The sequence below is a fragment of the Equus quagga genome, unplaced genomic scaffold (assembly GCF_021613505.1).
Source record: "Equus quagga isolate Etosha38 unplaced genomic scaffold, UCLA_HA_Equagga_1.0 HiC_scaffold_5589_RagTag, whole genome shotgun sequence".
In the NCBI taxonomy this organism is placed as follows: Eukaryota; Metazoa; Chordata; class Mammalia; order Perissodactyla; family Equidae; genus Equus; species Equus quagga.
This window is the reverse complement of record NW_025794076.1, coordinates 1-15004: the sequence shown is the minus strand read 5'-3', so window position 1 is coordinate 15004 and position 15004 is coordinate 1. Positions and strand designations below refer to the sequence as shown.

The 15004-nt window shown below is 57.4% G+C and overlaps 1 protein-coding gene across 1 annotated transcript; it reads left to right on the top strand.

The window, feature by feature from the left end:
• Positions 1-88: 88 nt before the first annotated feature.
• Positions 89-14998, top strand: LOC124232398 (src substrate cortactin-like; the record flags this gene model as incomplete). Its single annotated transcript, XM_046649364.1, has 8 exons — positions 89-269; positions 802-912; positions 1799-1909; positions 3257-3312; positions 7423-7492; positions 9794-9942; positions 12653-12742; positions 14885-14998. Coding segments are annotated over 8 exons (882 nt in total), but the record flags the coding sequence as incomplete, so codon positions are not given.
• Between the last annotated feature and the right edge of the window lie 6 nt (positions 14999-15004).

The window sequence follows — 15004 nt, the reverse complement described above, 5'->3', positions numbered from 1 at the left end:
ATATTTTCTGTATCAGTGATCTTATAGTGAGCCTAAAAGATTTTTGGTTTATATTTTTTTTAATTGAGTGTTAAAAGTACTTTCTTGAAGCCTGCTGGAATCCACAGCTTGCTCGCTGGTTGTGTTGCTGGCCTGTAAACTGCTTTCCTTGTTTTTAGATTACTCCAAAGGCTTCGGTGGCAAGTACGGTATCGACAAGGACAAGGTGGATAAAAGTGCCGTCGGCTTTGAGTATCAAGGCAAAACGGAGAAGCACGAGTCCCAGACAGGTGCCTGCATCTTACCAGCTCTCCAGCCGGTGACCGTTAACGGGACGGGTGGTAACCAGAGCAGCAGGCAGAGACGGAGCGTAACCAGCAGCCCTTAATACGGACATCTCTCAGTTAAGCAGCCAGCTTTAAAACAGCAAAGCAGAAACACAGCTGTTACATGAGAGATCGACTCTTGCCAGTTTTTTTGGCTCTGACACCCCAGCAGTGCCGCTTGTGCTAATAGTGTCGCGTGTGTAAGTGGTGGGACTGTGGGGTCCGGTTGCTGCTTAAGCTGCATCGCTTGGCGCTGCTTCTGTGGGGTCCCGACTGCGTTTATTTGGAACGCTGGGATTACAGATGGGGTCAGTTTCCAGACGCTGTATGAGGAGGGCCTCTTGATGAGTGTTACCTAAAGTTTTACTGAAGATCTGAGAGAGAAGGGATGAATTGAGCGAATTGTGTGTATTGACGTGCATTGAAAAACATGTGTTCTCTCTGTTGCCCGGGCTATCCGTTAATACCAGTTTGTGTCCTTTTTCTAATCCATTAGATTACGTGAAAGGGTTTGGAGGAAAATTTGGTGTGCAGACAGACAGACAAGACAAATGTGCTCTTGGCTGGGATCACCAGGAGAAATTGCAGCTGCACGAATCCCAAAAAGGTACCTTCACTTTGAATCTCCTACTTGGGATCGTTTCCCGAGTCTATTTCCCTTCGCAGGTCCGTCACTGTGCCGTGTTTTTGCCGTGTCTCTGTAGCAGTGGTGTTCTGTCTTCAGTGTGGGAGGTTGTCGTAGCCCTCCCGTGATTTGAGACAGCCCTTCAGCTAGAGGAGTGAGGAACCCCCGTCCCCTCCCACGGGAGGGCTCCCGCGAGAAGGCCCCATGTCACTGGGCTTCTGGAGCGCCGGTCAGTGCCTGCAGCAGCTCTGGGAACGCTGTTTTCTGCCCTCAGGGGGCGTCCAGAGGGGCGACAGCATTCCAGTCCATGAATTGGTGCTGATAAAGCGTGCTGTAGGCTGTGGAAGGGGATGCCTCCTCTCTGCCCGGGAGTGTGTGCTTTCCACGACAGAACCATGTCCCTGGGAAAGTAGCACGTGCGGACGGGAGACCTCTGAGTGAGCCCCAGACTCACCCCGTCCTTTCAGCCAGCACAGATGGAAGTGGGGCTGGTACGCGTTGCCGTGCAGTAACCTCGTGTATAACGTGTCTCTTTCTTCACATGTGCAGAGATGCGTTCTCTTGTCTGCACCGTGGGTAGGACCTAGAAAGAAACCTCAAAGCATGGAGTGGCTTTCCCGAATTACTTGAAATACAGTTCCTAACCCGGTCTCTGATCTTGGCTGGAGTGTTCAGATTTTGAGTTTGCCCTCTAACCTTTGAGCCCAGTTTTGCCTGTTGCTGAGCCTGCGAGCTGGCTCTGCAGCCCCTGAGCCTGGCAGAGCTTTTCCTTTCTCTAAATGATGTACTTGATTCTTGCCCATGCTCCCACGATTCTAACCGAACTGTGTTTCCTCGGTTTTCTCCACTGTTGCCTGTGGATTTCCAGATTATAAGACTGGTTTCGGAGGCAGATTTGGTGTTCAGTCCGAAAGGCAGGACTCCTGTGCTGTGGGGTTTGATTACAAGGAGAGACTGGCCAAGCACAAGTCCCAGCAAGGCACAGTTGCTCACCAGCCCCCGCCCCCGCCTCCCCTCCAGTGCGGCCACTTCTAGCACAGACTTCCAGCCTCAGCCTTGCCAGCACCCTCTGTGCCCTCGAGGGGCACTCGGGCGTTGAAACCCAGGTGTATGCTGGAGCCATGGTCGCCTGCACTCCTCCCACCCCCATTCACTTGTTCCCTGGCACCATGGGGTTTGTGCTTGGCAAGACATGGCCATAGTTTGCAGGGTGTGTTGCCCTAAACCCATAACGTGGCTCCATCCTGGAGTGGGGTGTCCCTGGTCTCCCAGCAGCCTTCTGCTGGAGCTCTTGCTGTTGACCGTGACTTACCTACTGAGTAAGCCACCTGACTGCCTCTGAGACGGGGAGAACCATGTTTAGTTCAGCCAGAGGCGCGGGGCACCGAGGGGCAGGGGCAGCCGTGTTCTGTGTGGTCTCTGTTTCATCGTGGTGGTGTTTTTTTGACCAGGGGTGGGAGGTGTTTTTTGTTTGTTTTGTTTTATTGACGACACCACCTACGTATAACTTCCTCACACAGAGCTAAACGGTATGTACAGGAAGCTAAGAAGACACAGGAAATTTCTAGGTGTATCTCTTGGGAGTCCACACGGTGAACACATTTCTCCTTAGAGCAGTTATTTAATTGCTGTCCAAATTCGGACTTGGCCGTTAGAACCTGGACACACGAGCGGAAGACAAGGACGGTCCTCCTTGCCAGGGCAGAGTGTAGGCTCTGTCCCCAGGTTGGGAACACACGGCCGTGTTCAGGCGAGGGATGGCGGACGCAGCTGATCTGGTGCTGATCCGGCAGCCTGCGCGGAGACGGCCTTGGCTCTGCGTGGCCTTAACGCCGCGTGACGGTGTGCCTGTCATGGAGATCTTTGTTGCTACGTCCTAAGAGTTGGCTGGTAGAATTTCCCCATGGAATTTTTTTTTTTTCTTTTAAAAAGCAAGAAAACAGCTGCCTCGAGCCTCTGCCTAGTCCTAGTAGGGAGGGAGCGGTGCCAGGTGGAGGACTGTGCTGTTGCAGTGGCACGCTGCCCCGTGCCTGTGCTGGGCCCTCGGCTCACTGCCTGCCAGCCCACACGGCACCCTCTGTCCCTCAGGAGAGCGCGGGACGCATGCACACACCCCTTTTCTGCTTCTCCCCCGCCTGTGTGCTGAACACCACGGGTAGAAACCAACTCAGCTTGCAAGTGAGGACCGCGCGGGGTGCGGTTCTGGTCTCTTTCTGCTCGGGGTGCGTCTTCTTGGGCTGTTTCTGGATCTGTTTGCATGCCTCTGCCCCGGGCACCTTGCTGGTCCTCAGCCTAAGTGTAAGTGTTGTGTTGTGCCACTTTGCAGACTATTCCAAAGGATTCGGCGGAAAGTACGGGGTCCAGAAGGACCGGATGGACAAGGTAAGGATTCCAGATCCAGGCCTGAGTGTCTTCTGCTGCCGTGTTCGGGAATTTACGAGGTCCGGGAATTCGTGGAGCTCTTGGTGTGTCAGCGCACAGCTCCGTGGATGGTGTGGGGTGGGGTGTGGCTCAGGTTTTCAGATGCACAAACGTTTAAGTCGGGCACGTGTCATCACTGATGGTGACGATTGCTGACCTGTATGCCAGGCCTCGTCTACCGGTCACGGACATCCTCTCCGGTACCCCACATGGTCGTGCTGTGGGGGAGAGACTGTGCCTGTCCCCTTTTGCATTTGGGGGTCCCTGGCCAGGCAGGCTCAGTGCTTGGCCACAGCATAGCAGCAAGTGGCGGGGCCACCTTTGGAAGCCAGGCATTAGGCTCTGGGGCCAACACGAGACCCTTGAGGACATGTGGCTGTTTGAATCCAAAGTAGCTAGCGGTAAACCAGTTGGAAATTGAGCTCCTTGGTCACACTGTCCATGTCAGGAGCTCAGTAGGCACGCGTGGCGGCGGCGGCTCTGGGAGCGCGCGGGTCTAGAACATCTGTATCATGGTTCATGGTGGAAGGTCCACGGGACAGGGACCGTCTCGAGGCAGGTCCTGCCCACAGCACCGCCTCCCACGGGTGTCCCGGGGAACACGCTTGTTTCTCACTGGGGACTTTGTCACACGGTGTCGGATCTCTGAGAGTCAGTCTTAAGTGTATCAGACGGCCGTTTTTCTAGCGTACGGTCCAGCCATAGCAGAGTCTACACTTAGAGCGGGTGTGGAGTTGTCCACACGAGGACACGTGTGGCTTGTATCTCCTGAGTGAAGACGGAGGCCGTCCTGCCTGGTCCTGTGCCCGGCCTGTGGTCAAGGAGAGCAGGGCCAGTCCTCACGGAGTTCTGCTGCTGTCAGGCTTACAGCTGACCACACAGAGGCTGTCACCCAGGGGCTCCACCACGTGACCACGCATGGGCCCTGGGAGCATGTGGCAGGCCCAGGGCTCAGGCTGAGGGGCCAGAAGGGTCCTGGGGAAGTGAGAGGCTGGGCTCAGCTTTGACGGGTGGAGCATGCCGGGAAGATGGGCCAGGAGCCTGGAGAGCAGGGGCATAGCGTGTGTGCGGGGGTGGGGGGCACGCCACAAAGACTGTTAGGGTCTCACTGCAGAGGAGGGCCGAGGGGTGAGGAGCTGGGAGGGACCATCTCGGGGAGCCCTGCAGACTACGTACGTCAGGTTTCGTTCTTCATCAGATGAGTCCTGAGTGGCCCTCGAAGGGTTTGGCAGGCAAGTGACACAAACGGGATCTGTGTTGAGAAGCCCCTGGTCACGGTGTGGAAGTGGATGGTGGAGAAGCAGCAAGGCTGTGGCCCCAGTTAGGAGGTGGCTTCAGTGGTGTGAGCAGGGTGCGGTGCTGGCTCGGGCAGGGGCTCGTGGCAGAGGGAGAGCGGCACTGACCTCAGCGAGGCGGGAGGTAAAGCCCCCGGCTTTAAGGGTTGGCGGGGGCAGGCAGGACTGCCCCAGGTGGACGGTGGGCCTCTGCTGAGCTGGGCGCCTGGGAGAAGCAGGGGTGGGTAGCTGAGTCGGCTGTGGGTGTGTCCGGGGTGGGCTACCCGGCAGGGCAGGTGGACGAGAGTGCGGCTGGACCAGAGGCAGACGGCCACTGTACAGATGTGGATGGAGCCGGGGCCAAATCGGAGGCCAGGGGAGCCTGCAGAGTGGTGAGCGGGCCCAGGGACACACCTGGGGGGGCAGCAGGCAGGCTGGTAGAGGACACTGGGAAGTGCACCCAGCAAGGTGGGGGGAGCCCACAGGGTCTGGTGGTGCTGGTCTGAGGGTAGAGAGCTTCGGGGCGGGGGGGGGGTCACCTGTGCCCAGCAGTGCTCCTGGTGGGGGTCACGTCTGGGCGAGCAATGTGGTGGCCCCTGGAGTCCTGGTGAGGGCATTGTTGTGGGTGTTGGGGGGCAGGTTAGGGGAAGCTGGCCTGCGGGGACCCGCACTGTGTGGGGAGGGTCAGTCGTAGAGTCGGCAAGCTTGGGCCCGCTCCGCCCATTGTGGTCCTGTGAGCTGGGCAGCGGTCAGCCGAGGGGATGGTTCTGTTTAAGGTGGAAGAGACCAGAACGTGTAGGGGAGCCCAGGCCGTAGACAGGCATGTGGAGGGAGACCGTGATGTGGTGCTGGTGGAGAATGTGGGGTCACTGAGACGCAGCCGTGGACGGGAGAGGCTGACGAGGGGGCCTGCGACCGAGCCAGGGTGGTGGCTTGGCGCAGAGGTTGGGTGAGCCTGTGTGTGACGGTGACTATGGTTCCTGTTGGTGGTGTGACGGCGTCCGTGTTGTCCGGTTGGAGGCCTGAGGCTTAGGAAGGTGAGGGAGCTGCGCGGGGTCCTAGGGAGCTGCGTGTGGAGGGATTCGGGTCTGAAGTCCCTATAGGGGATGGAAACGGGTTGAGGGGTGCCCAGCAGGTGGGACCTGGGAGAGGTCGTGACCTTGAGTTGCCAGGCTGGACCGAGGGGAGGGAGGAGCAGGCGCCACGTAGAGGAGGGCGGTGAGAGGGAGAAGCTTCTAGTCGGCAAGCGGGTCTTGGTGATGGGGGCGTGCTGTGGAGGAGGTGGGGCGCGGTGTGGTGGGGACGCTGCAAGCGAGAACGAGAGGTTGGGGGCCATGTTTGCTGGAAGCCCCCAGGTGACGGCAGAGAGCTGGCTCTGGGCAGCGTGCTGGAGAACTGGCTGGGCTGGGCAGATGGGGGCGACAGGAGGGGCCCATGGGGAGGGTGCTGACGCCCCTACCCCTGAAGCTACAGGGCAGGCAGGAGCCTGATGGGACAGCTGGGAGTGGGGGGCAGGGCAGGGAGTGAGTGTGAGAAGAGATTGTTCTGGAGAGAGGTGGCAGAGGCCCGGTCTGGTGGGCGGGTGGTCTGGGAAGGGAGAGCGCTTGGTCAGGGCAGCTGAGCGGTCGCACTCGGAGAGGGGGGCAGGGGGGCCAGGGTGGCCCGGGCGCCGGGTTCTCAGGCTGGCTGTGGCTGGGCATGGCAGACGGGTGGGCGGACAGCCGTGCTCTGGCCGAGCGGGGTGGCTGTGGAGGGAGAACGGGGCTCTGGGGGAGGGTGGGGGCCTGGCCCGTGTGTGCGACACTCAGCGCAGGGGTCAGCCTGTGCCTGGACGGGAGAGAGCTGCCACTCACAGTCACCCTCAGACAGTGCCCGCTAACTTCAGGTCCATGTCCTCGGGACCCTGCTCCCCTGATTTGTGTCAGGAAGGCAGTGACTGTCCCACGCCCCAGGTGTGTCACTGGGAAGTGATTGCTCGCGAAGAAACTGAGGATGGCCCGTGGTTCCCAGAGCCTGTCTGCATCAGTGTCTGCGTCAGCATCAGCCTTGAAGGAGCAGCTGTCGCTCAAAGTGTCGCCTGACAGAATTGGGCCCCCGCACTCACGCTGTGGGGGATGTGGACGGTCAGGGCAGGCGAGGCTTGCGGCACTGTGTCCCCTCCCGGGGCGAGGGCTAGAGCAGAGCCCGCACCTGGTTTCTGATCGCGCAGGTGCAGATATGCTTCTGGGTTTTTTCCTACTCTTTATTTTTTTGGAGCAGTTTTAGCAAATTTGAGAGGATGGTACAGAGATTTCCCATATGCCCCCCGCCCCCACCACGCACAACCTCCGCCACCATCAGCATCCTCCGCCAGCTGGGACGTTGGGTACAGTCCGCGAGCCTACGCTGACAGGTCGTCGTCACCAGAGTCCACGGTTGACTTTAGCGTCCACTCTTGGTGCTGGACGTTCTGTGGCTTTGCACACGTGCGTAAGGACATGTGTCCCCCTTGTACTGCCATACAGAGTATTTTCACTGCCCTAGAAATTCTCTGTGCTCCACCGGTCCATCCCTCCTCACGCGTGTACTTTTTCTTCTCACGCTGACCCGTGTCGTCACCAGCAAGTGTGTGTTGTAACCTTTTCATGCCTCAGTTAACTTGCAGAACAGAAAAGGAGATACGAAAGCTTTGGGCTCCCTGGTTGGTTCTTTCACAAGGTTGAGGGCAGGCTTTGCCATCTGGGTGAGGTGGCAGCCGTCACGGGGTGTGAGGAGCAGAGAACAGTGCCTGCATGATGTTCCTTTCCTGTCTCGGTAGAATGCTTCAACCTTTGAGGATGTCGCCAAGGTGGCCTCCACGTATCAGAAGACCGTCCCTGTCGAAGCAGGTGAGTCCTGGCGGACCCCCTACCGGCACTGTGGTTTTTCCAGGAGGAAATTCCACGCTCTTTGGTTGTCCCAGGAAAATGCTCAGGGCAAAAAGGGTAGTTGGGGGGCTGGCCCAGTAGCACAGCGGTTGAGTTCGCATGTTCTGCTTTGGCAGCCCGGGGTTTGCTGGTTCGGATTCCGGGTGCAGACATGGCACCACTTGGCAAGCCATGCTGTGGCAGGCGTCCCACATATAAAGTAGAGGAAGATGGGCACGGATTTGAGCTCAGGGCCAGTCTTCCTCAGCAAAACGAGGAGGATTGGTGGCCGATGTTAGCTCAGGACTAATCTTCCTCAAAAAAAAGGGTAGTTGGCAGAATGTGCACCGGGAGCACATGGAGCATGAGTGGAGAGATGGAGCTGAACGGGGCGATGGAGCTGAATGGGGAGCAGAGTCGTTCCTGTGTATTTTCAGGAAAGAAATTGACTTCCCTTTTGAGGGAAGATCCTCTTTGTTCCTGCAGAGGGTCAGAGGCAGCTTTCCCACGCAGCGTGTTGTGCTCTCCGGCTGTGGGGATCTGCTTTGGTGGGTGCTTCCCAAAGTAGAGCTGGGTTAACTGCACGTGTGTGAGGGCCCTTCTAGCTGTTGGAACCGCGTTCTGGGAGGGTCCTGTGGCACCTGCTGCTCAGACATGCTCGCTGGTGCCCCTGGACGCGGTCGGCCCTGATGTGACCCGAGGGATGTGTTGTAGCGCCTGTGCACGAGCTGGAGTAGGCGCTCTCTCCTTCGCTCCTTCTCCTCCTTGGGCCTGGTCCAGGCTGCCGCAGTCTGTCCTTTCAGGTGACTGCTCATGTGAGGGCCTCTTCTAGTCCATCTGTCTGCAGGGCACACGTTCGGTCATGTGGGCCACGCACTTAAGGAGAGCATTGTTTAGTCAGGAAAATATACGTGCTAGAAGGGAGTGCGTTACAAATAGGACGCAGAGAGTCACCGTCGGTTCACTGTGGACGCCCTGGGCCTGCAGTTCTCGGACTTGGTGCTCCAAGCAGACTTTGACCTCGTAGGAGTTATCGAGGGCCCCAAAGAACTATGTGGGTTACGTCTACTGATCTTTACTTATTGGAAACTAAAACAGAGAAGTTAACATTTTATAATTCATTTAAAAATAATAAAGCCATTGCATATCAGCATAATACTTTTATGAAAAAAATAACATTTTCAAAACTAAAATGCAGAAGGGTGGTGTTTTGTTTCTGTCAGTCCCTGTGGTATAAGACAGCCGACTTCTCCCAGCTGCTTCTGCGTTGTGCTAAGTCCTGTTGATGGAGAAAGTCTGGGCTCGCCCAGATCTGCAGCGGAGAGGGAAGGCCGTGTGAGGTCGTCGTGGATGCTCTTTGATGTGACACTCAGAACAGGCTGTGGTTTAGTGGTTTTCTTGAGGCTTGTTCTTCCTTGCACACCATGATTTTGTAACATGATGCATCGGTCGTTGGAAAATATTGGATCACTGAGTTACAGAGACCCCTGAAATGTTGCTGTGTCGTTCTGTAATACCGAAAAAAATCATGTTTGTGAATACTGTCATCAGTGCTAGCACAAAGTCTTTAAGTAAAACTGGGAAATTGTCATGTGCACGGGAGCAGATACAGGTTTTCCAAAATTCTGATTTTGCTTGAAAGCTTATGTTTTCCCATTGACAACAAATGGTGCGGTTGTTCTTGACGCGATAGGCTTGGTTCGTTTATTTTGGAGGAAATGCGTGCTGAGTACCCAGTGTGCTTAACTACAGCCAATCAGTTATTTCAGGGACAAATCATGCTCCGTGAGAAGTCAGTTCAACCTGCGACGCAGACAGTCGCACAAGTGTCCTTCCTCGAGACAGCCGCTGAGCTTGGTGTGTGGCAGTGGTGCTGTCTGTGTCCCTCCCGTTTGTCGCACAGAACATTAAAGACGTATGCTCAAGGGTTGAGATTTACTAAAAATTAGTATTTTTTACTGCTTTATCAAGGGCGTCCTGGGGGAAAATTGGCTACTCCCCCCGCCGAGTATATGGTGGTAAAGAATACAATGATGTTTGGAATTTAAACTATTCCATGGCTTATGATGTTCATTGGTCCTGCCGAAAGTGTGCAATGGGCAGAAGGCACGGAGGCCAGTTCATGGGGGGCGGGCTGAGCTGGCGGCTGGGGGACATCTCCCTTCCATGTCGGGCGGGACCGATGGGTCCCCCCGGGAGAGGTCACGCTGGCACGGGGCTGTGGTCTGGGGAGATGGTAGTTGTGTTCTGACATCACACTTAAATCTCTGCATCCGTCTGCAGTGAACAGCAAAACAAGCAACATCAGAGCTAACTTCGAAAACCTCGCGAAGGAGAAAGAGCAGGAGGACAGGCGGAAAGCGGAAGCCGAGAGGGCGCAGAGGATGGCGAAGGAAAGGCAGGAGCAGGAGGAGGCCCGGAGACAGCTGGACGTGAGTGAGGACGGGCCGCCGCGCTCTCCTGGGCGGCGCGAGGGGACTGGGAACTCTTGGGCCTGTGGGTTTGGTTTACTCCTTACCCGGTGGTCCAGAAGGTTTTCAATAGAGAACATGTGGAACTCCCGTTGGGCTGTCCTCTGAGGGACTTTAGCTTTCAGCTGCATGTAGAATCAAGTCTTTTGACCGCCGGATTCTAGACAGTCGCCCTTGCTGGCTCAGAGCCCGGTAGCCCTCGAGCCTGGCCTCCCTCTGTCCTGCTGTCAGCCTGTGTGCCCTCCGCTGAGCTCCAGTCCAGATGGTCTCCTAGCGTCTCTGTTCCCACCCGTCACACTCTGGGACGCGCCCTTCCCGGGTAGGAGCCTGAGAATACAGAGGAATCCCCTGTGAGGAAGCGGATCCGCTCCTGCAGCTCTCGCTTCTGCAGCCTGGGTCTGCTGCCCTTTCCTGTGAGTGTTTGTAGTGTTTCCCACCAGAGAAGGTAGGAGCGGGAGCCTGGGAGGTGAGCAGGAGGGGTGGGCTCCTCCTTCCTCAACCTGTCCTAGGTGGGCTGGTGTCTGAAGGCTCAGGTCCCTACGTTCTCGCCTACCAACTGGGTGACCCATGACAGATGAGCTCGCTGTCCTGTGCCTCATGTTCTGGTCCGTGAAATGGGGGTGGAGACACTCATCATGACTCTTTTTGGGGTAGTTACGAGGTAGAGTCTGAAGTCATGCATGCAACATCGATAAACCATAAAGGTGTGTTTAACTCTGTGGACGTTCTGCCCCAAATCATGGGGGGGAATGTCGAGAACGTGGATAATCGAGGAAATTAACATGCAATAGACAGAAAATCCCGACGCGTAGGACATGAGTTAAATAAGCCCTGCTGTCTTACCACGTGCGGCGAAGTCGAAATAAGAGCAAGTTTTACGGTTACCATTTACTATTCCTTAATTGCTGGAAAACTTTTAGACATCTCTCCTTCAAGTTTTTAGTAAGCTGCTTGTAAGTTAGCTTTCTTTCATTGCAGAACACACGCTCACAGACTACAAGGCATTTTTTCCTGCTATCTTGGTCTTCTTTTCAAATAGTGCCCTCCTCATTTTTTGCCTTAGAAGTTTGACCCCTGCCATCTAAGTCGCCTCAGCATCCACAAGATGCAGAAGGGATGGGCTGCTTGAGAAGAAGAAAACTTTTGATCATCGTCACCTAACCTCTCTCCTTTTGAGGTTCTCCTGCTGTCCCTTCGGGTGTGTTGTCCTTCTCTGTCCCCAGCCCCTGCCACCCGTCTGCTCTCTTCCTCCTCCCCAGTGAGAGCGAGTCTCCGTCGGCACAGTACTGCTCCCAGCAGAACCCCCTGGGCTGTGGAAGGGCGCTGGAGCACTCGGCTCCCCGACAGCACATGTCTTCTGAGTGCTCCCTCCTGGCAGGCGAGGATAGTTTGATGTGGGTCACGTACGCCTGACTCTCACATCCTGGAAGCCCGCCTCTGGGAAGGAGTCTGCCTGTACCCTGCCACCTTTGAGAGGGGCTGTCCTAGAGCCCGTGGCCTGGAGACATGTTTCTAGAAGTGATTCATAGACGAATCTGTGGCCCTGTGCCTCTGCAGGCCCCTGTCTCTCTGCAAGCCCACCCTCAGCCCGGCCGCCCAGCCCAGGCACAGGCCCTTCGAGGAGGCGCTCTCCTGCCTCAAGTACTTGTGGGTGGGTCCAAGTGACTTGTGGTGCTGGGACTCTCCTGTGGGGTGGGGAGGAGAGGGCTCAGATTCTGCTTCTGCCCCTCGCCGGCATGCGTCCCTGGGTGTGTGACTTACCCTCTCCGGGAGCTCAGTCTCCTCGTCTGAAACCTGGAGAAAAATCCAGCCTTCCAGCTGGCAGAACTCGTTCCTGTAGCTGCTGGATCAAATGACCACAAGTTTAGTGGCTTAAAACAACACTCATTTCCTGTCTATAGTGCTGGAGGGCAGAAGTCCTAACAGGTCAGCAGGGCTGCGTCCGTTCTGGAGGCTGGAGAGGACGACGTTCCCTGGCCTTCTCCAGTTTCTGGAGCCGTCCGCGTTCCACCCTCTGCTTTCATCACCACATCTCCTGCTCTCTCTCTCACATGGCTGTCTCCCTCTTGTAAGACCCTGTGATGACATGGGCCAACCCAGATAATCCCGGATTGTCTCCCATCTCAGATGCCTAACTTCGTCGCATCTGTGGTCCCTTCTGCCCTGTGAGGTCACATGTTCACAGCATCTGGGGCCTGGGATGTCAGCTTGTTTGGGGGCCGTATTCTGTCCATGACAGTCCTCGCTCTGAGCCCCAAAGATTCATGTCCGTACTACGTGCAGAATACATTCTCTCCATTTTAAAAGTCTGAGTTCATCACAGCGTCAGCTCAGAGACCCAGATCTCATCGTCTGAATTGGGTTTGGGTGGGACGGGGGTTGTAGCTCGGTAGTGGTACTGTTGCCTTGCCGACTGCACAGTGAGTAAATCCTGTGGTTTATGTGGTGGCAGCAGGAGTATTACGGGCCACCGAGGTCCTAGTTCTTGAGAATACTTGACTGACTGCGTGACCTTCGCTTCAGAGCAAAGTTCCCTTAAGACCTGCTGGTGTTCAGTCTCCGAGCTTGGTACTCTCTGCTCTTTCTGCTGGAGCCGTGTTGCCGCGGAGGCGGCCTGGTGACCCAGAGAGTCCTGGGCGTGTTCTGAGTGCTGCGTGTCTGTCGATCGCAGGAGCAGGCCAGAGCCCGGAAGCAGACCCCGCCCGCGTCTCCCGCTCCTCAGCCGGTGCAGGAGAGGCCGCCTTCGAGCCCCGTCTATGAGGTGGGTCTTCTGTTGTTTGTAAGTGAGTCTCTGGCTCCTTGCAGCCATCCCTCCTGGGGAAGTGCCGCCACCGCGGACGGCGTGGGCTCCCTCCTCAGCTCTGCTAGGTGCCCATCCACAGAGGGCGGCCTGGCGAGCAGCCTCCTGGTGCTGGGGCACGCTCCCGGGCACACGGCCTGCTTCTCACCTCGGCCGTCCTCACTGGGCTCCTGGACGAGGCCCCCTTCCTCACGCAGCCCGCAGCCCCCGAGTGGGGTCTCCGGACACCGAGTGGATGGCTTCTGGTCCGGAGCTCACGTGGTCATGCTGCGTTTGCGCTGGCGCCCCGCTCTTCTAGAATCCGCATCCTGCGGCACCCAGCTGCCACTCCCACGTGGCCTCGCTTCACTGGAGCCCTCTCCACCTCTCCCCTCCCTCAGCCCCTCTTGAACGTGTCTGCTCCAGAGCCTCTGTCCTTGGCCCTTTCTTCTCAGTTGTGTCGTCAGTGCCTTGTGCCTGCCTGTGTCCCCAGGGCCTGCTAACACGGATCCGCATGCTCTCTCCTGATCTGAGTTACTGAGCTGCCTGCCTCAGCTCTCCTTCGCTCCGTCATGGGGTCTCCACATCTCCCTCTCTCGGGAGCACCCCTGCCACCACCGTCCATGACCATACCTGGCTGAGCCCCGAATTCCATCCTTTCTCTGGCCCTGTGGCCACTGTCCTGGTTCCCACACCTGTCTTCTCTCCCTGGACATTAGCTCTCAAAGATCATTGAGTTGCAGGGGATGAAAACTAACTCATCTCAGCTGAGGCATAAAGGGACGAGGATGCGGGGAGAGCTGTGGGCCGGGGCAGCAGGCCTGGCCTCAGGTCCACAGTCTCATCACCACCAGGGTCATCTCCTTGTGTTGCTGTTCCCTCTGTGTGGCGGCCGTGTCCTTCTGGACTTCTGGGCGGGTGTGTTGGATGTGGCCTTATAATTCGTAATCCAATGGAAAACGGGGGCCTTGAGCCACCCCCCCCCCCCATCATGTTCCACTACTGGCCCGTCACTGAGCAGTTGGTTCTTGAGAAGGCCAAGATGGCATGCTGTCCCTGGCAGGGATGGGAGGGGGGTCCTAGATCAGCAGCCCTGCTGGAACCCTGTGATGGGTGGGGCAGAGGTGGCGTTGCTGGAAGATAGGAGAATAGGGTGCTGCCAGTGTGGGATGCCCGCCGTAGTGCCCACCTGCTCACGGTGCCCCCACATGACTAAGCTGAGGGTGCGGGCAGCCAGCTCGTGCCCCCACACCATGGCCTGGGCTTTAATCCTCCAGTCCGTTCCCTTTGAATCCAGGGGGACCTTGCCAAAAGGAGCCTCTGGCTCTGTCCCTCCCTCTTTAACCCTTGAGTGACTCCTGGTACCTGGCCTGGAGGTGGAGTGCCCTCTCTGTGGCCTTCATAGCACCTCTCCCAGGCAGCATGCACTGTGCTGCTCACCCTCCATCGAGAGCTGGTGCCTGAGCGCCGGCCCTTCCTGGAGCTTCTCCCCATGCCCCGCCGCCTCTGGCTCCCGAGGGCGCCTTCAGGAGGACCCTCGTTGGAAACACTGATGAAAGCCACCGTTGATGATCAGGAGTTCAGGACTTGAGTTCGAGCTTGGAAGTCCCGGTGCTTGTGACCAGGGAGTTGGTGATTTCCTCCTGCACGTGACCTGGTGCTCCCTCCCTCCCGCCCCTCGGCCAGAGGACTTGGTTAGGACAGAACCCGGCCGTCCGCGGCCTTGCCAGCTCTGGCCGTGTGATGGGGTGACATTGTGAAGCTGCTGGGTGGCCCTCGGAGGGCTGGGACCTGAAAAAGAAACAGGCCAGACCCGCCCCAGGCAACAGCCTGAGAAGCGCTCAGCTCGTGACAGCCGTGTGGGTTCCAGTTCCTGCAGGATTTGCGGGCGCTGGGGGGCGGTGAGGATGGGGGTTATTCAGGAAGAAGTGCCACGTGGTCCCTCTGAACACACTTAGCACGGTTAGAATCGAAGCCGTCTGCACACGTCGGCAGGTGTTGCCTCCTCTTCTCCGTGTCCATTTGCTCGGTCTCAGCTGGACTGAGAAGTGGTCCGTGTGTTTCCCTTGGCCGTGGCAGCGACCCGCCTGGCCCGTGTGAACTGTCTCCCTGGCTCTTCCCCAGGATGCGGCTTCGTTCAAGGCCGAGCCGAGCTACAGAGGCCCCGTGAGCGAGCCGGAACCCGTGTACAGCACCGAGGCCGCCGACTACCAGGACGCCGATAGCCAGCAGGGTCTGGCCTAC